General features: G+C 37.1%; 2 protein-coding genes across 7 annotated transcripts; one reads left to right on the top strand and one right to left on the bottom strand.

Moving 5' to 3' along the window:
• Window positions 1-87: 87 nt before the first annotated feature.
• POSH (Plenty of SH3s) lies at window positions 88-10,561 on the bottom strand. 4 transcript variants are annotated; one of them, XM_046633400.2, is made up of 13 exons: window positions 9,729-10,561; window positions 9,226-9,340; window positions 8,808-8,906; window positions 8,560-8,696; window positions 8,173-8,299; window positions 7,742-8,053; window positions 7,379-7,665; window positions 6,956-7,290; window positions 6,519-6,583; window positions 6,243-6,391; window positions 5,650-5,817; window positions 4,869-4,982; window positions 88-4,778 (listed from the first exon to the last, which is right to left on the bottom strand). In XM_046633400.2, exons 1-13 carry the CDS (start codon window positions 10,181-10,183, stop codon window positions 4,595-4,597), a joined length of 2,547 nt encoding a protein of 848 aa, XP_046489356.1. In that variant the 5' UTR covers window positions 10,184-10,561; the 3' UTR covers window positions 88-4,594. The 4 variants fall into 4 exon arrangements, with proteins under 4 accessions (XP_046489356.1, XP_046489355.1, XP_046489354.1 ...); XM_046633399.2 differs by having other exon boundaries at window positions 6,519-6,652; XM_046633398.2 differs by having other exon boundaries at window positions 6,519-6,661.
• A 2,254-nt stretch (window positions 10,562-12,815) lies between these two features.
• Window positions 12,816-20,276, top strand: Ubr1 (Ubr1 ubiquitin ligase). Of its 3 annotated transcripts, XM_046630331.2 has the most exons (4): window positions 12,816-13,116; window positions 13,597-13,675; window positions 13,772-13,938; window positions 14,346-20,276. In XM_046630331.2, exon 4 carries the CDS (start codon window positions 14,389-14,391, stop codon window positions 19,750-19,752), a length of 5,364 nt encoding a protein of 1,787 aa, XP_046486287.1. In that variant the 5' UTR covers window positions 12,816-13,116; window positions 13,597-13,675; window positions 13,772-13,938; window positions 14,346-14,388; the 3' UTR covers window positions 19,753-20,276. The 3 variants fall into 3 exon arrangements, with proteins under 3 accessions (XP_046486287.1, XP_046486284.1, XP_046486285.1); XM_046630328.2 differs by lacking the exon at window positions 13,597-13,675; XM_046630329.2 differs by lacking the exons at window positions 13,597-13,675; window positions 13,772-13,938.
• The last annotated feature ends 740 nt before the right edge of the window (window positions 20,277-21,016 follow it).

Genomic DNA, 21,016 nt, shown 5'->3' on the forward strand with positions numbered 1-21,016 from the left:
ACACATGCAGTGCACATTGCATACCTGGATTAGATTATGTACTGCTCTGGAATCATATCAGTACAAATTATTGCGTAAGGGTATTATGATTGTAATTTGTTAAGATTTAAGTACATGTATATGTAATTTTTACTGATCACGTTCCTTTATTACTATTATTACCGGCTATTTAAATATTACAAATGACTACCGTACATGTAAAATACAACATACACAACATTAATATAATATATGTATTATTCATACGATGGTACAATATTTTATAATATATGTATATGAATACCACTGAATATACTTCTTGAAATAAAAATATGACCACTAACTAGAGAAGATTATATAATTATTTTACCTAATGAGTTTTAAATAAAACAATGCAAAGTATGCGGTTTTGTCATAATCATAAGTAGTGTTGTATATCGTAAAAAAAAATTTATATAAATAAAAAAAAAAACGAGAAAGTGAATTTTATATCAGTAACTTACAGATGAAATTACTAGTTCTCGGAACTGTACGAAATGCCTCTGGCTAAGATCACATCATAAAACTCAGAGTAACTGGTCGACCAAAAGGAGTAAATCTGACATGGACTTCTCAAGAAGACGTTCAGACTTGCAAGACTCCATCCAGTTCAATTCAGTATCATGATCTTTTATCAGCAAATGGATAATATACAACATATTTAAAAACACGTCATATAAATATTTGAATTTATAACAACAGAAACTCGAAATTATTCATTGTAAACATAATACAGTGATAATTAATGCACTCTTAATATCTTATCCCCCACCAAATCAGGGGCAATTTAAAAAGCAAACAATTTTCGTGTATCTAGAATTGACGTTTAAAATATTATATAGTTCATACCATGTTAAACAAAATTCACTCCTGTGCAGAAATTGAACGATCTGGTATATCGTACGTCATGGAGACCAGGCAACACTATAGTGCCGAACTTGTTAAATTAGTTTCATAATATTGCGGTATCAGACATAATGCAGGTTTGGAACTACAGTTATGTGTTCATGACACAATCCTATGATTTATACAATTATCATAATTTTTAAACATATACTTTTTTCCGTAATAAATTACTTACAGCTATTGTCAGTTGAAGTACAAATAAATAAAGCAATATTTTCTCAGCATATAACGTAGACAAGAAGAAATAAAAGTATGAAACGTATATTTACATACGTTATACATATTGAGTCAGGCTAAAAACAGGAAGTAAAGTTGTAACAAATGCTACGTAGAAAATTGTATCTAAACGTGAATAATTTTTATCAAAATTGCTATTACACACGTAATGTCACCTATCAATGCTCACTTTGTAACTGAATGCAGCCCATGACTAATCCGATAATTATTTAATCTTTCGATCACCGGTGATTTTAATGTATATTCAAATAACCCACATTTATATTATTGGACTATAGCTTGGCCAGTATACTGGGCAAGTGAAGGTCTAAAGGTTATTACACCAACCTTTGCCAGTGATATAAAATAAACGTTCAGTTCTGTAACAGGTTGCCACGTTTACATTTACATTTATATCTTCATATTCGCATGTACGACTCATACCCCAGAATCAACAAATAGCTGTATACAATGCTATCTGTTTTCGATTTGTATTGTTGGTACAGATTTAAAACACTACAATACATTTGTGCGCTTTGTGACGTAATATTTCAAAACTTGAAAGCTCTCACTTGAATCATGCAAAACTATATTCAAGAAAATGGAAGAAAACGAATGACTGTGCTTCTGAATCTGAATACTCGAGTGTGATTTTAGTTCAAACTAAATTTAGACAGCGATTGATGTATACAAAAATTGTACTTGAAATAGTTGCAATTTCAATATATCTATGTTGTTTTAATATGGATACACATAGATAAGATTGTTAATGAGTTAAATATGTATACGTTTATACACTACATCATTACATTCTGTGTGATGAGACATTTGCTCTTTAACTAGTCAGCATCGTTGACCCCTGTACAGTATACTCGGTGGATTCAATGACTTTATAACTATGAATAAAAATTATTCACAGTTGACGGATATTGGGAAACGACGGAGTTTCAGTTTTAATTGACATCAAATAATGTACGAGTGAAAATTAGAGAAAGACTTTAACATTGGCCAACTGTTCTACACGTTCAAATTATTTTCAATCACAGTGCTACTTGACATACATGTTTCATAAATAGAATAAATTGATCAAATTCTATTGATTAGAGGTCAAGGAATACTCGGACTTGTTTATTATGTAATATGAGAAATGACGTTTCAATGAAAATATTTTTTGCTGTTTACGAGTACTGTAAATCCATGTTTTCGAATTTTAGTATAATCTGCGGGTGGAATTGTATATATAATTATGCGTCAAAATAATTGCGCGACAAGAAAAATATGTATCGATTGTGAGTCATTTGTATTGTTGATTGTGTCATTATAGACAAAGTTCTCATCACAGAGTAGGGCTCGATTATTATAATTATCATTATTATTATTACTATTAAATTATGATATTGCAATATTACAGTATGTAAATATATATAAATTCATAACAAAAGGAAATTTCTAGATACTGAATCCGTTGAAAAAACCGTGATTGACATGCATATCATTTTTCTAAACTAAAACAGTATCAACTCCCTAATCTCTATCATTAGGCAAATTAAATTCTGATGTGAGCTCTATTAATCTTTAGACTACCGAAAAGTCAAAATATAGTCTCTGCCTGTGATGGGAACTTCATATATGTTAGATTTAAGATACAGCCACAACATTTTAAGACTTTCTAAGGGGAATAGAGTTTTTCAAATCCCGGCAATGTAAAGGTTAATCGAGATCGTAACCGAATTTAATTTGCATGTAAATTCTGATTATTATCTAAGGCTGGTAGCAATGGGTTTTATTACTATTGACAAGGTCGTTACAGTAATTCTAGTGACGACGTAGAGAGTGGATAATATAAGTATTTATGCTTTATCATACAATTATAAATGCATCAAAGTATACTGATGCCAGATCATGTGTTCACCAGGCACTGGCTTGAAACATTTCGCGTTTATAACAATCAAAAATAAATTGCCGATCAGTATTATGACAGTACTGTGTTTTTTTTCGTACGTACTTAAAAATATTGTATTACCTCAAATATACAAAAAATTACATACGTAAAGAGCACTGTGCGATTCTGATTCCACGATATTATAGTGCGTTTAGTACTTGAAAATGTCTCGGGGTATTTCACAGTCTTAAAAATCACCTTGGGTTTAACTTTGTACAACGTATATGTAATTACAAAAACTTCACGCCATCTAGAAGAATTTGGGCGAAAAAATTTCAGATTTGGTACAAATACTTTTTCAGTAATCCAAAAGAATTTTCTCCCACATCTATTACTACAAATAATTTTTATGACATAATTCAACATTTATTATTGTTATAAAGTCGCTTATTTCCAAGGAAGAACTGAACTGATTTGATAAAAAAAACTCACTCGTATATGTATGAGCACAATTCTTATACTAGGTGAGACATATTGAATAATTCAAACCAAAATGACTCGACTGAATGAATTCGAACTTAAAATCAGCTTAGAAAGAAGTTAAATTTACTCTTGTAAACATTACTCATTACACAGTAAATTACATTGATGGCAGTATGAATTTCAGGTAAGATTCAGCATGCTCAAACTAATTTAATATACGTTTAAAATCGTTGATATAACATCACCAGCAGCATTTAATGTCAACTGTGGGTGATAGCATGCTGAATATATCACGTAGCTTCATTTAAATGTTATCTAAATATTCTGCTAATTTATGTACAATCATATCGTAGTGGTAAGAATAGTAGAAAACATTTTTACGTGCAATCTTATAAACTTTCAAATGAAATACTTATTTTCTTAAGTATACCGTGCGCCACGTTTGTATAAAATTATTTAAATATATGTGAAATATTGCAAACGATGTAAATGTCAGCATTCGTATTTTTCAAATTGACCAGTTTGCTTTCAATTGCTAAGCATCTAAGTATCACACAATTAGCTGTGCGGATTGTGTATAGTGACGCGAGTACAAAAATCAAGCTTACATCAGTATTCACATACATATGTTTCGCGAGGCGTTTGTTCCTACTTATTGAAGAACGTTTGTATTTGCAGAATCACATGCACATTAATAGTGTGCATGAGTGAGTACGCACGGTCCCAATATAAAAAAAGAAAACACATTGGAGAACGAATGTCAATATACAGTAAAAATTTTATGTTTACAAAATCTTTACGTGAACTGTCAGTGAGATGAAAACGAATATTTCATTTCCACCCCATGCTTTACCAATTAAAAGATAATTATGAGTTATCAAGAAGCGATGAATATGTGCCAGCATAATACACATACAAATTCCAAAACTTGATGAGAAAATTGAAAACACTTTCACTGACTATTTAGCTCTTATTTACAAACTGTATTATGATATTAAAATTTAGAATACATACCTATTGGTAAGTGCTAATGATAAAAATGCCACGCTATATACATGTCTCCAAGATAAAACGGACATGCGTCGAATCTCAGAAAGCTTCAACAAAACTAGCTGGGAATAATCCAGTTCGACCTGTACGTTGTAGAGTTCCTTTGTACCATCCGTCATCACGTTTCTTAAGGACATGTATTATATCACCAACACGAAGTTCCAATTCAAACTCACTATTCGGAGGATACGGGACGATGCAACGAAATCGATACACACGATCTCTGTAAAAAAGTATGAAATATGTATGTAAATGCCCCAGAATATCAATGCATAGAACTTCAATTCTTTATTCTAAATTCTAGGTTGCTTACCGTTCTCTAACCGAAGTTTGCTGTTTACTTTGCTTTGCGGAACCAGCATCCAATGAATTACTCTTACGATGATGATTTCCTACGGCAGCTGTGCTTACTCCATTATCCCCACTCCTGAAAATATTATATTAAAATGTATTTATGAGGAAAAAGATGTAGAAACATAAAGAATAAAGCACAGTATAGAAATTTGAGTTTGATAATAAACTGTGTAAGGGATGTGTACACAAGTAACATGCCAAGATTGATAGAATATTTAATTTGATGACTGTATATTGCCCTCTAATGTTTGATGATAATTCAACTTCCACATTATTTAATACATATTAGTTCTTGACATCATCAAATTTTGTGTCTGAGTTACAAAGATGTTTGTGATTACAAAGCATAAAGCATGACAGGTAAATCAAACAGCAAAATTACACATCAAATAACAAGGCTAAGATGCAAATGACGTTCAATACAACTAATCCGTAAAAGTAAATATGCACAAAATGTATCACAGACGAGTTCCATTATTTTATTGGTGCAGATACCAAAAATTTGAAAGCATTCCAAAATTGATCAATCAATCAGTCACACTGTAACCCAATAGCGTAGAATTTTCAATCTACAAAGAGTGTTTTGATTTAATATAACTGTTGCATTGCAAAAACTAATTGTTACTGGAACTCTTATATTATGATAATACAGTAATAATTGTACACATATTTCAATGAATTCCAACATGAGATAATGATCAACTCTAGAGTGTGCGTTTACTGTACAATAATCAACAAACCTTTGCAAAAAAGTGACAGGTAAGGAGGGCCGCTCCTTATGTTTCAGTCTTTGGGATGCAGTTGCGTGACTTGAGCCAGAACCGGTGTAGAGACGAAGATGTGTATTTTGAGTATTTACATCCAACTGTGGACAAACCTGCAGTAGCTGGCTCGGGCAAGAACCCGATCTGAGTGCCAGGATCATGCAGACTCAACATTAGAGCATCGAACATTCAAAAGCGTGCATAGCAGCATTTGTGACAATGTGATCTAAGAGAAATGAACTATTCACTCCTTTACTTCTTTATACTGCAAAATATACAACTGAAGTCAGGTTTGGAACCTATTTAAATCGAGCAGTTTGACATCGTATGAATTTCTGCTCCCTAAAATAGATTTTACATGAAAATGTACAAGAAATGTCTTACAATCATGCGAGTGCTACACACATACATAAAACTTTCCATGGATAACACATACATGTGGACATAAAAGCAACAAACATTGAGTGAAATTGTGAGTATAAACAAGTTCTAAGCGAATGCAATAATACATTTGTGTCAAAGACTTCACGAATAATGCATTATTTATTAAAAAAATTTTTTTTACTCACCTAATGTGGACGGGATTTACAACAGTTACAGTGTTTCCATCATCAAACACTGGATTATCCATTGAATACGACGTTGGTGGAGGAGACTTTGATTTTTTAATGTTAGTTAAGCGACGCATCAGTGAGACACCTTTTTCTTTTTTCTCTTTCTGGAATATAAAGAATAAATATTTTTGCTTTTGACCAAGTTGGACCATCTGCAAAACTTCACGTTCCTCATAGTACTTTAGGCAATATGACAAGCGCTAAAAGTGATATGAGAAATATTATAGATACCTTCTCAATATTTCTTGCAGTACCAGCTGCCACGGAAGTATTGGGAGGCGGGCTCACAGTGCTGGCTAAACGCAGTGTGTTGTTAGGACTTCTGTTTAGATCACCCAATGGTGAAAGTAACATTGTCTGTTTGCCTGGAGAAGCTTCAAGGTTCATACAAATGGTGGTAGAATAACTAGAGAAACTTTTGTACATTTTTAAAAGCTATTCATGTTAAACATGGTTAATACTCTAATTGTTTTTTGATCAACATTACTGATTTTCGTCGTTGCATTCGAAAATTACAATGATGACTATCAGGCGTAAAAGACCACTTGATTCGTATGTTTACTAGCATTAGATTTCATGAAAGGTTTACGCAAACAAATAGGGGTTACAGTCTTCATAAATAAAAGCTGAGGTTTAAATGGTATTATACAGTTTGCGTAAAATCTTACCTAGATTTGAGGACATAACTGCACTGTGACTCCGTCCCAGTGGATTGGCTGCCAAAGATTGTTGTTCATTGGCCTGAGATTGACCTTGATTCTGAGTTTCACCTTGACTGTGCCACGATGAAGATATACCAGATGCAGGGCTTGTAGTTCTGGGAGGAAGCTCAGGTGGCGGAGGACGGGAACCGAGGGGTTGTGGGGCAGGACCTTTGTTTCTAGTATAAGTTATGCAAGGTCGTGGCTCATTGCCGCTTGAAGAGACAGACGTCGATTGATTACTTTGATGAGTAGCTGTACTTGATGCATTACGGCAAATGTTGCGTATCTGTAATTGGGACCTGAAAATCGAACGAAGACTTATTTATTATGAATTTATTGGACATCAAGGCGGATCGGTAAAAAAAATTATCATTGCCAGCAGCTTACTTTGCTGGGGCAACGTAATTCCCAGGAAAAACTCCACATTTTTGCGTTCGATTTGACGTCCCTTTGAACCAGCCATCCTGACAGCGTTCAGTTACCATATAAATTCCACCTTTACGCAATTCCAACTCGTCAGCCTTCTGCGGTTTGTAAGGATAGAGAGCTATATATGCCGCTGGTAAGTGACTACCACCAGGAGTCGTAAGCATACTTTGAGATGGCTGTGCGAGTACCAGATCACTGCTGCCACTACGTTTATGGCGTACACCAGGATCAGTGCTACTGCTTGTCTGTGAACGAAACACTTAGAAGGTCTTAAGAACGTTTTGAATTTATATCTCGTATTGTTATCAATGATTTACGTACCTGGACTGGAGTAAAAGGTTCATTTGCACCGGTCAGCGCAGCATCAATTGCTGGACTGAGAATCTCAGCACTATGTCTGTGATGAGTGTGTGGATGATGGCCAGAATTCATGGCAGTGAAACTGTGGCGCTTCATGCTATGTCTACTTCCGACAGCAGGTGGTGACGTTGCTGCAGGACTACTTGGGCTACTAGGTGCTGTACTTGAGCTACTTGAAGTATTTGAACTGTTTGGAGTATTAGGAGTTGTTGTCGTCGAACTGCCGCCAGATGAAACAACTGAACTAGAATCTGACATTGGCAGTGTGGACGCCTGTGGAAGAATTATTTTTGGATCAGTTTTTAGCATCTTATTAAAACAGGCATCTTGCATCATTGATTTACTTTGGCAAATGTAATGCCTGATGATTTATACAAATAAATTACGCATACCAAAGGTATTTGCGGTCGAGGCTGACTTGCTGCTTGTACATTGCGAGAATGATCTGTTGGGATAAGTGGAGTCGTTTCTTCATTAGTGGGTGTTGGAGGTGCTACTCTGGACGGTCCTGGTTGTGCGCTAATAACAGATTTTGCCATAGTCAAGTATGTAAAGTAGCTGAATTTGATGCAATATGCATATCGAATTCTCAATCATTAATAAATAAAATTATTCTGATATGGTGAAATTACCTTTCATTTATATTTATTTCTAGCTGCTCAAAACAGTGTTCTCTTTATACCCAAGGTTGTTGTACCCACTGATAGTCAATACGTGTAATGTGTACATATGTGTATATGTGGACAAACATATCTGTAATTGGCTAAATGAATACTTACTTGGTAGAGAGTTTCATCAATGCTCTAGCGATGCTGTTTAATTCAACAAAAGCAAGGGGAAATATCCCGATACGATCCAGCAGTTTGCCTTCAGCCCAATTTTCATCGACTCTTCTTATTACACTGATAACTTCACCCTAAAAATATTTCTAGTCTCAGTAGGTTTACAATAAAATGCAAACGCAAATGCGAATGAGTGCATATGCAGGAGTTGTTAAATATGATTAACGATAATTAAGGACATTCACCTTATTAAAAGTGAGACATCCATCTTCATCGTCATTAGTCATCCGGAAGTCATATAAAGCTTTACACTGGGGTACGTGGGGTGGCAATGGTGTCATTACCTGAAAAATTAGTTACAACTGATTGTTGATTAAATCATACATAGATAATAATGATAGGCAACAGTAGATTTATATCTTGAGCAAATCACTTTTGGATGAGCCATATTAAATGCTGAATATCTGTTTGGAGATTAGTATTTGCTCAGCGATCACATACTTCCTAACTATGACTCAATATAAGATAAAAAAATAACATAGGTTTACAACTCTGATTATCGCACACATTGAATCCTACAAATAAATTTACAGTGACTTTATTGTTCTCTAAAAATTATACATAAAATTTTCTAAATATTTCATAACTGTTTTATGAACAAACCTGGACATAAGATAAAGGAAAAACTCCATGGCTATTTCCACATTCTCCAAAGTACCAATTGTTATCAATCTTCTTACTCAGAATCACTATGTCACCTTTCTTGAAACTCAGATCTCTGTATAATGACAGAAGGCAGAAAACAAAGGAAAGAAATTAATGAACAGTTAACAATAGCAATATCAAGATCAATTTAAACAACACAAACTATAGGTTTCTGTGAAAATTTACTCAAAAAAGTACAAGAAACTTTTCTAGGAATATGGAATTATTGCATTACGTTGGAAGTAGGGAGTACTTTTTATTTCAAATCTTTCTGGAATAATGGTAAGGATTAACCATTGACAATTGTGAAGGGATGATAAATCGACTAACAGCTGTAAATAACAAAATGCGTAATATCCTATTTAAGAATTTTACATCGTTACCAAAAATTCTATAAGGAGTTGTGATACGTGATAATGACAATTCGTATATTTGGAAATTGGAAATGCTCATCAACTCACCCTGGCACCTTGGATATATAATCATAAATAGCACGACCGTAAGGCTGATTGTGCAGGTGAACCTGTTTAGCCGCAGAATTTGTTTGGCGCATAGGCTCGGCCGGGATCGTAATAGGGACTTGGTTGGCGGTGGCTGAAACCGGAGCGACCTGATGACCTCCGAGCAATCTTTGGGGACCCGGAGTACCACGTACTGAAGTCTTAATGGCCCTGGGGGTAGCGTTGCGCATCCCTTCCAAGATCCGCATCAAAAGCACATTTGGTGGGAGGTCGTCGATCTTTACATCGACGAGGACCCTGCACTCCGGACATCTGAGCTCCCTGTGAGTGCTGAGAATTTCTTCCAGACATTTTTTGCAAAAGGTATGCTGGCAGGGCAATACTTTGCTGGAAGTATCCAGTCGCTCAAGGCAAACCGAACATTCGAGCAAATCGTTGAGCATACACTCATCCATTGTTTTAACGGTTTTAGCTAAGTTGAGATTTCCGACTCGTCTTTCGTGGTGTGTATTATTTCTTGCGCTGTAACACTACCGACGGTGATGCTATTCGTATGTATAATTGTAACACCTTCGTGCTGCGGACATAACGTTCTCGCTTTTATGTTAACTGCTGAAAGAAAACGCCTTGTTTCACTGCCCCATCATCCCGGAGACTCTCATGACTCGATTTCGTTTGTTGCATCCGCGCACACCCATTATCTTATATCGTCCGATTCCTGTTAATTAAAAGCACTTTGGTTGTCAATGCCGACAACTTTAACACCACGATAAACGTTAAACATAATACCGGCCAATACGATTCCAAATCGCTCATTTCGTCCCGACTGCGCTTGTTGGATTTTACGCAAACACTCGGCGCAGAGTGCAGCACTGCCCGGACTGTAAATGAGTCGCGCGATTTTTCAAATCAAGCGACATGAGAGTGAAAGCTGATGTAAAAACACGGTTACTGGGTGGAGTATTATTATTCGCCGCAGGCAATTTATTAGAACAATAAATTTTAAATCGATTATTACGTCAGTCATGATCCTTTGAGTCTGAATTTGTGTTCGATGTCGATTAAACAAAACACGCTCGGTGCGACGTTGGCCGCGAATCGTATTTGTTCGTTCTTCGTCTTGTGTTCCGTTCGGACTTTAACTCGGTGAAATTTCTATAAAAGATATGCCGCAATTACACTGTATCGGTGTGAAATATATACAATCTGGCATGAAAGTAAAATGTTTAACCATTGAATGTAGAAGTGAGTTAAATAAAGCAATTGTGGTGTTGGCGCAGTTTTGCCATTCTAACAGTCGTTCCTGTCAGCACAAGTTGTGCGAAAGTCAAACGATGCGACAATCGCTGTCAACATATCTCCGCAATGAAATCTAATGATAGCTGCAAGTCTGGTTTATATCTTCGGATAATATTCAGTAAAACTGACTTGTGGATCATATGTTTACTGATCAGCCGGATAGAATAACCTCAATCCTAACTCGCCAGTTACTTGGCGGGATCTGTGACGTAACGATAACATTTGACAAACGAATTAGTGTATCGCTTTTGAACTATACAAAAATATACGAAGCGGACTTATTTTCTTCAAAGAATGTGAGTTTGGATTTGTGATATAGTGCTCGATGATGCAGCGATGGATCACCCAAAAGTTACCTGAGAACCGGTATATGAGCTAACTAGCAATATGTTTTTTCATTTGTTAATCCTCTACCCTTTCCTAAACTGTAAAACGTCACGCTTCATGTACGCTTAAACGATAGTTGGTTTTCTATTTACTCGGCGATCGGTTCGTACAGCTGAAATATTCAAGCAGAGAAACTGTATGCCATAAGTTGGACACGGGAAAATATTTGCGTTAACGAATAATTTGTGATGTGGTCCGAGAGTACGGCAAGTGTACTTCAAGGAATATCATTAACACGAACCACCTTTAATTATAATCCACAAGTACAGGTACGAATTTTTTTATACATACTATATTTTGTCCCGTTGAAGGGAAAAGAGAGTTGTTTATGCGTTCTGAGGAACATGTTGGAAATTTTTGCAATCGACATTTACGAGCAATATAATTTGAGAAGACTATTTTTTGAATGGGCGGCATGAGGGGATTTATGCCTAAGTGAATCTGTCTGTTCGTAGGCAATCCCTTCATTACAGCGTGGTTATGATTACCTATACGCCGGCGGATTTCACAGGCTTCCTGCATTGCGCGTCCACTGTGCATAAAAAGTCCATTTTCTTGCAGAAAGAAATAGACAACGATGTAAACGATGCAGAGCTAGTTACGCTCGGTAAAATTATAGCAGATTTGAGTTGAATGTAAAAATTGAATCTACCATCCTTTGACTTGGCAAAGCGCCGCCCGTTTCGCGGAAAGTAGCAGTTTAATTGTTCGACAATAACTAGTGATTGACTTTTGCACTCGATGCTTCTAACTATCTGCGAGCAATAAAAGAATTCCAGGTAACGTGATTTATGAGCACACAGCTATTATTGCAGAGAAAATGCTTATGAATCATGTCATTAACTACAGTTCCATCTTATGCTAAATCCAGGATTTCAACTACTGTAACTCTACTTGGATGGAAGCATTCTCTTGTACAGTAATGATGTTCATTAATGCCTTGGACTTTCTTCCGACTAACTTGTTTTCGGTCCGAAATAAGATGCGAGTTCAATTCTATACGAATTATATGTATATGGGACCGAAAGCAAGTTATCCGGAAGTCGAAAGCATTAATAAATATTACTGTACCAATGCTGATTCTGGTTGATCTTGGACTTGGCACTAGATAAAAAATAAGTATGACCGACTTTATAAAAAGTTAAGCTCAATCCGTGTAGTCTCTATGTTCTCCAATATTTTTTTACGCTTCACACGCTTCATCGTGTCGAAACATTGTCCGAAAACAAAGAAACGGTGGCATTTTTTAATGAAGCATCGTACACATACTATGTATATATAGTTAGGCAATCGATGACAATCCAGAACCTGAAATATATCGCTATTTCAGTGGAATCGAGAAAGCAGCGAATGCAGCGCTGGGCCGAATCACGGCGAAATATATTGTACGCGCAGAGTTTCTTTCATCTATCAGTTTATATACTGAGTTTGTCGCAGTTTGCCCGATCTGTCGTGAGCCATTTTGTGCATCGTTCAAGCAGCTGTACAGCAAGAATTTTCATACGTTTAATTCGAAATGTCATAACGAAGTTGCTTGGTGTTTCGTTCAATTGCTGACGCCGTATGAGAGTAACGTAAATTTAATGATAAACAAACAGTCAGTAGTTTGAAAAGTAATCGAACATTTTTTCACAAAATTTACTCTCGCGAAACAAAGAACTTTTCGATACTTTTCAATAACCTTGGCCTGCACGGTATAATAGTAAGTACTACAGATTGCGATGTTGTTAAAAATAGTTGTATGCCTCAATCAGCGTATATGGATACTTTCAAAAATTGAACCATGTAAAATAGTCTGCAGGACTATAACCACCCAGATCCAATCATTACGTATGTTCACAGTACGTTTGGAACGTTCAGTGTAGAAAGTTTCTTTTTCATTTTCTTCCCATCTCCATCCATACATACGTATTAGGATGCTCTACTATTGGATTGTCATACATTTAAGATATTTATAGTCGACTGGTCACGAACTATGTTTTTGTGTAGTTAGGGCTGTTTAACCCATAACTCGACTAAAACTTTTTGCAAGTAACAGTACTGACTTTCACTCACACTTTGGCGAGTTACATCTTCGATTCCCTTATCTGTGGAGGCAACCAGATCAAACTTCGTCCATAATTTTACATTTGGATTTAGCGTTCTACATCCTTGTCCTTGTTTGGTTTTTTTTTCTCTTCAGTTCACCCTCTCATGTTGGTAGTTTTTGCAATGTTGGTCTAAAAGTAGTTTTTTTGGAGCATTGAACTTCAGCCATGCATGTAGGTATATATTTTTTCATTTGCTTTCAATTTAGTCTAAGCATAAAATATATGAAGTATCATTGGACTGATGCCGTTATATGGATACTTTTTCAGTGAGCTCGGATTAATGGAATTAGCACTTCTTACCTGTTCTTTTACGTCAGGATTAATGGCAAGTCGCAACCTTATTCGCATGGCAGTTGCAGTTATCCACAAACCCTGCGTGCCATGAGTATTCAACTTTCTAAACAACTGACATTGTAACTAGGATATAAGTTAAGGTTAGTTTTACTTGTTCTGATACGATTTATAATCTCGGAAGTGTACAGTTGGTGCATTGGAATTAGTTGTTTTAATTTTCAGTACGGATAGCAACTACTTTCATCATTCTGTTCATTCAAGTCTGTGGGTAAAGTTTAGTTGCCTCCACATGACGCTTTGTTTACCTAACTTCTTGTTTGTTTTGCCAAGCTTAAATTCTGCAACTGCAATTTCTGAACAATAATACCTGATAGCTGATGCTACTAAATGAAAAGTATGATATCATCCGATAATGAGTTAATGCGATTTGCTAAGCATACAAAAATAAACTTAATTATTTAAACGTAACTGTGCAAAGCTTGTCCAGTGTTTGTACCTAAGAGACTAAAAGTTTCAAGTAGATGATTTAGCGTTTTCTCTGTTTTAGTCCCACCTTACCACGATAGGTGCAAAGCATCAACAATTGAAGAATGAGCAATGACAACATGCAACATCACCAGCATCACCACTCGGGGGATGTCGAGTTAGCACTGGTGCTTCCCACCTTTCCAAAATCAAGGAGGCCCTGCGTAAACGTATGGATGGACAAGATGAGCAAAGGCTTGTTGTCTTGCGCACACTTTAAGGAGCACTGGAGAATTTGGGTGCCGAAAATCTATAGCCCTGAACCAAATGGAAGTTGTTTGGACTGGAGTTTCAATGAGGAAAAGGCGCAGAAAATTCTTTACAGTTCTTTAGAAGAATTTATATGCAATGGCAATCCACAAGAGGTACTCCAGCAGCTCAGTCAATTGGATAATCCACCGTCCGTGTGTGGGAAAGTATTCAAAATGGGTGAACCTACTTACAGTTGTAGAGAATGTGGAATGGATTCAACTTGTGTTTTATGCGTCGTATGTTTCAAGCAATCTGCTCATCGTAATCATAAGTATAAAATGGGAACATCTAGCGGCGGAGGCTGCTGCGACTGTGGCGATCCCGAAGCATGGAAGAACGATTCGTCTTGCAGCATACATAAAGCTGGAATTCAGTTCAAAAGTAGACCTCGCAATAAATTGCCTGAAGACATAGCAGAGAGGGCGAAAGCTACGTTCGAAGCAGTGTTAAAGTATTCTTACGAGCTCTTGTCCCTGGAACATGTACCTGGACTACCATCCGATTTGTGTTTGAAAGGAACAGATGAAGATCCACTTTCTTTACAGGCGACTAGCGATACTTATTGCACTGTTTTATTCAACGATGAAACACATACGTTTGAACAAGTAATCGGTACATTGTCTCGAGTAATAAAGTGTAGTCATCGAGATGCAATTGAGTTTGTAACGAACATTGATAGAGAGGGGAGAGCGGTAGTAAAATGTTCAACTTTTCAACATTGTACTGAATTGAAGTCTGAGATCGAAAGATTCACATCCAGACATGGAAATCGCCCACTCAAAGTATTGGTCGTCCACGCAGATGTTGTTGCTCATCAGTTATTTGCAATGAAACTCCTAGCATGGCTGCAGGAATTCATGGCGCACTCGGAAGGCTTCAGAATAGCATTCAGTAATGTCGCTCTCCATACGAAACTTTCTGACGTATCAATCGTCGAGGGCATTCTTATGAGGGACTCGCAGCTTTGGAAGGCAGCACGAACAGCCTGGCATAGGCTTTTCATCTCAGGAATGTTGGTAGAATATGAAAGTAAAAAGGCATTGGCATCTGTATTTACGTACAACTATGGCACTGTCATGAAGGATTTTATTAGGGATGACCATGATCATTCCTTTTCTATTGCTGCACTATCCGTTCAATTATTCACCGTCCCTACACTTACGCATTATCTCATTGCACATAATGATGTACTCTTTATACTGTTGAACACATTTATATCAGAGAGCTCAAGAAAATGCAATGCGCAAGGTAAACTAGAGTTTGAGAGAAATTCTGCCAACCAAACTTTCAAGAGAGCTCAACACATTTTATACGACTTGCGATATTTATTGAGTGCAAAGCCAGACACATGGACGGATGAATTGAGGCATGGATTTCTGCAAGGTCTTTCAATAATGCTAAAGCTGTTGTGTAGTATGCAAGGAATGGACGCTGTCTCAAGGCAAGTCGGACAGCACATAGAATTCGAACCAGAATGGGAATCAGCCTTCAATTTACACATCAAGTTGGCACCAGTCATCAGTCTTACTCTTGAATGGTGTGGTTCCGATAGGACTGTTTTCATTAAAGCATTTAGGCTGGTTTTGAAAAAACTTTACGAGCTTCCAGGAAACGACCTTGGCCCAGGACAAGTTAGGGAACTAGCTAATCACAGTGCCTCGTGTTTGCAGTACGATGTTTCCACAGAACCTGTATCTATTCATCTTCCGTTATCTAGATTTTTAGCAGGTCTGTTTTTATACTTGGAACGTTATAATCTTGAGTTTCAAAGCTCGGAATTTATGATGCCAACTAAACCGACACCGGAACAAATAATAGAACCTGTTTTAAGAACGCAAGCAATGTTTTCACAAGTTCACGCTGGTATGTGGCGACGGAATGGATATTCAATAATGAACCAGTTGTTCTTTTATCACAATGTTAAATGCCGAACAGAAATGCTTGACAAAGACATTGTCTTACTACAAACAGGTGCCTGCCTGATTGAAAGCAACGAATTCCTAATTCATCTTTTGAATAGATTTAATCTACTCAACTGGGCAAACCCAGAATTTGAAGCAAACACTCTGAAAAATCCTGAGGAAGATAGCATGAGACAAACGATCAGTTTAGTTGAAGAATTTTTAGGGTTACTCATTACTATTATCGGAGAAAGATATACACCCGGAGTTGGAAACGTAGATGCTGACGATAGACTAAAAAAGGAAATTATACAACAGCTGTGTATCAAGCCCCTGCCACATTCAGAATTAAACAAGACTTTACCTGACGATGTACACCATGAAACAGGAATGGAGAGGGTAATCGACGACCTTGCAAACTTTAAGAAGCCATTATCATCGTCTGCCGGAAAAGGAGTATATGAACTGAAACCAGAATTTTATGCCGATTATAATGTGTTTTTTTATCATTACACCAGAGAAGAATTCAGCAAATCGGAAGAGGAGCAGCGTAAGCGAAGAAAGGCAGCACATGAATTGGAATGTTGTCCACCACCGAAATTGCCCAAATTAACGGAAACCTATAGTTTGGTTGCTAATTTACTACAATGTGATGTAATGCTACATTTAATGCAAACTGTTTTGGAACGTGCGCTTAATTTAAGAGCCAGAAGCTATTCTGAGCCTCAAGTTCAGAGATTACTTCATCTGATCGGTTACGCTTTGCAGGAGGAAGAGTCAGGCTATTACGCATTTTTCCGATTCACTGAAAGATCTACAAAGTGGGAGATTTATAAATTACTGGAACAATTATCTCACAGTCCGAGGCTGGATGCTCACAAAGATTTGGTCACATGGACATTGGAGAAGTATCAGGAACTTTTGGGTTACACACCGTCCGAAGCAAGAAATGTACCATCTTCTGCACCGTCAACGGAACAAAACAGCGAACCAGAGGCCAATAAAATGGACAAAGAGTGGAGAACCCAAATGGCCGCGCAGCAACGAGCTAGGATTATGGCTCAGATGGCTACGATGCAGAAGAACTTTATGAAAGAGAATGCAAAGCTGTTCGAAGAAACTGCCCTCGAAGGTAACAAAGCTAACGATCGAGGTTCTAATTTGGACATAAGCGAATTTTCGGAGCAAGCTCCTGTGGCGGTAGGTATCAATCAAACAAGTAGAATATGTGAGGAAGAAACATATACTTGTATACTGTGTCAAGAGGATCAACCAATAACGGCCACTGGTCCTGCAATGGTACTTGCAGCGTTTGTTCAACAATCCACCGTCCTGTGCCAAAACAGAGTAAACACAGATGAACCCAATCCACTTTTTCTCTCTGATAAATTGGGCGCAGCACCTCATACCAGTACTTGTGGTCACGTAATGCATGCGCAGTGCTGGCAAAAATACCTTGAAAATGTACATGCAAAAGAAAGCAGGAGGCCTTACAGAACTCGACAACCGGCGAGCTTTGACATAGACAAACAAGAATACCTTTGCCCTCTTTGCGAGTGTTTGAGTAATACCATATTGCCACTTTTACCACCTCTTGGAAGCCTGCAGATGTCCAAACAAAACAAAGACAATGTAGATTTCTCTATGTGGTTACGAGCTTTAGTAGTAACGCTTAGTTGTAAAGTCAAAGTGACTCACGGAGTTGTTGAGTATTCAGAAACTAGTCACGATTTGTACTGCCGCTATTGTACAGTTGTAAATCCCCAAGATTCTGTTGAGAGGTTTGACGAAGAGGTATCGTTACAACATCAAATGTTCGCCTGCCCAATTGAGCGAGTATCCCGAGAGCTAGGAGATGTCGGAGCGTCGTTTGAAGCGCTTTATGCTCAAACCGGACCTCATCTCTCTAAGAATTTAATTGGAATGATACATTTATTTGCTCAAGCCACATACACCAAAGGGCTGGATGTAGAACCACACGACGGAGACCCCCGTGTACCGCTGTTGGCATGGAAATCGACCGTTTATACTATACATGCGATAGAATTTATTCTGAGAGATATGGAAAAACCGCTACTCGGAGCTTTAACATCGAGGCTGAGAGACAGTCTAAAAGGATTAGTAAGAATCGCCGCATTTCTTGGATCAACCTGGCCAAACACCACTGTGATTGGAAATCATGCTCTACATTTTCTGACCATGCTCCTAGAAAATCCACATGACGGTCCCAGTGTGTTGGACTGGGATCCCTTGGGAGTTCTTATTCCACTAACAGTCTCTCTGATGAATCTCTACAATATAAAAGCGAACGCTTTTTCCGGATTGGTTACCGGCGGTGTACAAGAATCTCATGCATTGAAGTTAGTTTTTCTCTCATTGATCGTCAGAATTCTTGTCACCATGGAATACAACGAGAACGAAGTTATGGACATCGACAATAAACATTGGGAGGACCAGTCAGTGTTGAAATTTACCGAAGAATTGGGTCTGAAAGTTGGGAGTTACACAGCGTCGGAACTTTGGAGGCGTGTGCAAGCAGCGAGCATACCGTTTCTTCGAGCCTGTGTCCTGTACTTTCATTATTTGACTGACGTACCCGCACCAGCTGAACTAACAATACAAGGGGGTGATACTTATGAAAATATGTGTAAATATTTGGGTCTTCCTGTTAGGTCAGATGAACTGTTGGATTCGGAAGCTGTTGTAAATCTTGCCAAATTGTGGGTCGCCCATCCAAAGGTTCAACAATATCTGTCCGGCACGAGTACCATTGTCGTGACAAAAGACCCACTGATGATTAATAAACTTGTAGATTTGCCAGAAGACTATAGCGAATTGATAAACGCAGTTTCTCTATTCACATGCCCGAACAGTGACAGAGAAGACTCGAGGAATCCAACGATGTGCCTTGTTTGTGGCGAGATGTTATGTTCGCAAAGCTACTGCTGTCAAGTTGAGTTAAATAAGGTAGCAGTGGGGGCCTGTATTTATCATGCTAGCAAGTGTGGAGCTGGAGTCGGACTATTTCTGCGAGTCAGAGAATGCGAGATATTATTTTTAAGGTCTCCAACCAGGGGGTCCGTCACCTGTCCCCCTTATTTGGACGAGTATGGAGAGACGGATCAAGGCCTGAGAAGAGGTAATCCGCTCCGACTTTGCAGAGATCATTACAAGCAGCTAAATCAATTATGGTTGGGGCATGGCCTACACGAAACTATAGCCCGAGCGGTCCAGTCATCCAGTACTCTTATAACGATGCAATGGCAACATCTATAACCGGTCTGGCAATCCCATAATTGATATATATCGGATTAACCAAAAAATACTAAATTTACGATTAGTATAAGCGAATAGTGAGTAATGTTATTGTTAGTTATTATTTGATTTTACAGCCTGAAAATTATAAAATTATTTATTTCTTTAGACAGCGATTTGTCGAAAGTCTTTGTACATTTAAATACTGCGATATTAAATATCCTTGTTGCATGTTTCAAATAATTTCAGAGTTTACTGAAATTTGTATTGTATAAATTTAAATATAAATTCATTTTCAACTATTAAACTCTACATTTTACGAATTTTGACTTGCCATACATATTGGAAGAAAGGATATAAGGACAAGGAGAGTGAATAAGAAACAAAATGGTACTTATCCGAATGCTAACGCAGTAATATCATTGTAGACGTGAAATCGTAAATACAGTACTTGTAAATTAATAAACGAGAAGAATGTGTGTCTGCCAAGTCTCCTAAAATTTAAAATGTGAGAAAACATCACAATAAATATAATCGAAAACTTTTATTACGTTTTTGAACAGTTATTTTTGAGTAGATTCCGAGGTACTGTTGAAATTGAATTAACCAGCGGTAGTATACCACTCTCATTCATCCTCAACAAATGGATCGCTGTAATTTACCCTAGACCGTCATAGTATTTACCATAGAATCATAAACTAATCTCTTATTCGATTCATTCTATTCTGTGTTCTGTTCCATTTATTTACCGTAAAAAACATACATGCAGGGTGACCCACGACGATCGACCAATTTCAAACCGCTGGAATTCGCAAACGAAAAATTTTCTATGAGAAATAAAAACAAGTTCTAGTCGCAGATTTTCACCAAGAATACATTAGTAGCCAATGGGACGATATTCCTGGGTCACCGTGTACATATATTTCAAAAGAACGCTGAACGAAGACACTTAAAAAAGTGTGGAAAAGACTTGCGGTTGTTCAAGCCGTCAAAAGTTTCGTGATTTCCGATAAACGGATAAAAATGATAAGATCATCAATTGAGCGATATAGTATCTTGCTCAGCTTTTTTAAATTGAGAATACGGACCATGTCACTAGTTCGTGTTGGAAAAAGACAGGAGGAAAAAAGAAACAATGAAGTACGAAAAAAAGCGGAGCGAAAAGACTGTTAAATCCTGTTTGCGTTATAAAAATTAAATAAAAATAAAAAATATTCTTCTTTTTCAACGCAAAATTCTGTGTTATTACTGTTCAATTATTTTCGTAACATGATAATAACAAAAT

The sequence above is a fragment of the Neodiprion pinetum genome, chromosome 6 (genome assembly GCF_021155775.2).
Source record: "Neodiprion pinetum isolate iyNeoPine1 chromosome 6, iyNeoPine1.2, whole genome shotgun sequence".
In the NCBI taxonomy this organism is placed as follows: domain Eukaryota; kingdom Metazoa; phylum Arthropoda; class Insecta; order Hymenoptera; family Diprionidae; genus Neodiprion; species Neodiprion pinetum.

Excerpts from the sequence above, each read along its gene's own strand:
- POSH (XM_046633398.2), bottom strand. The coding sequence starts at position 10,183 with ATGGATGAGTGTATGCTCAACGATTTGCTCGAATGTTCGGTTTGCCTT. Across the intron at positions 6,662-6,955 it reads AGTTATGTCCTCAAATCTAG|CTTCTCCAGGCAAACAGACA; the intron begins GTAAGATTTTAC and ends TGAACCTTGAAG. Across the intron at positions 5,818-6,242 it reads GTAAATCCCGTCCACATTAG|ATCGGGTTCTTGCCCGAGCC; the intron begins GTGAGTAAAAAA and ends CCTGGCACTCAG.
- Ubr1 (XM_046630331.2), top strand. The coding sequence starts at position 14,389 with ATGAGCAATGACAACATGCAACATCACCAGCATCACCACTCGGGGGAT.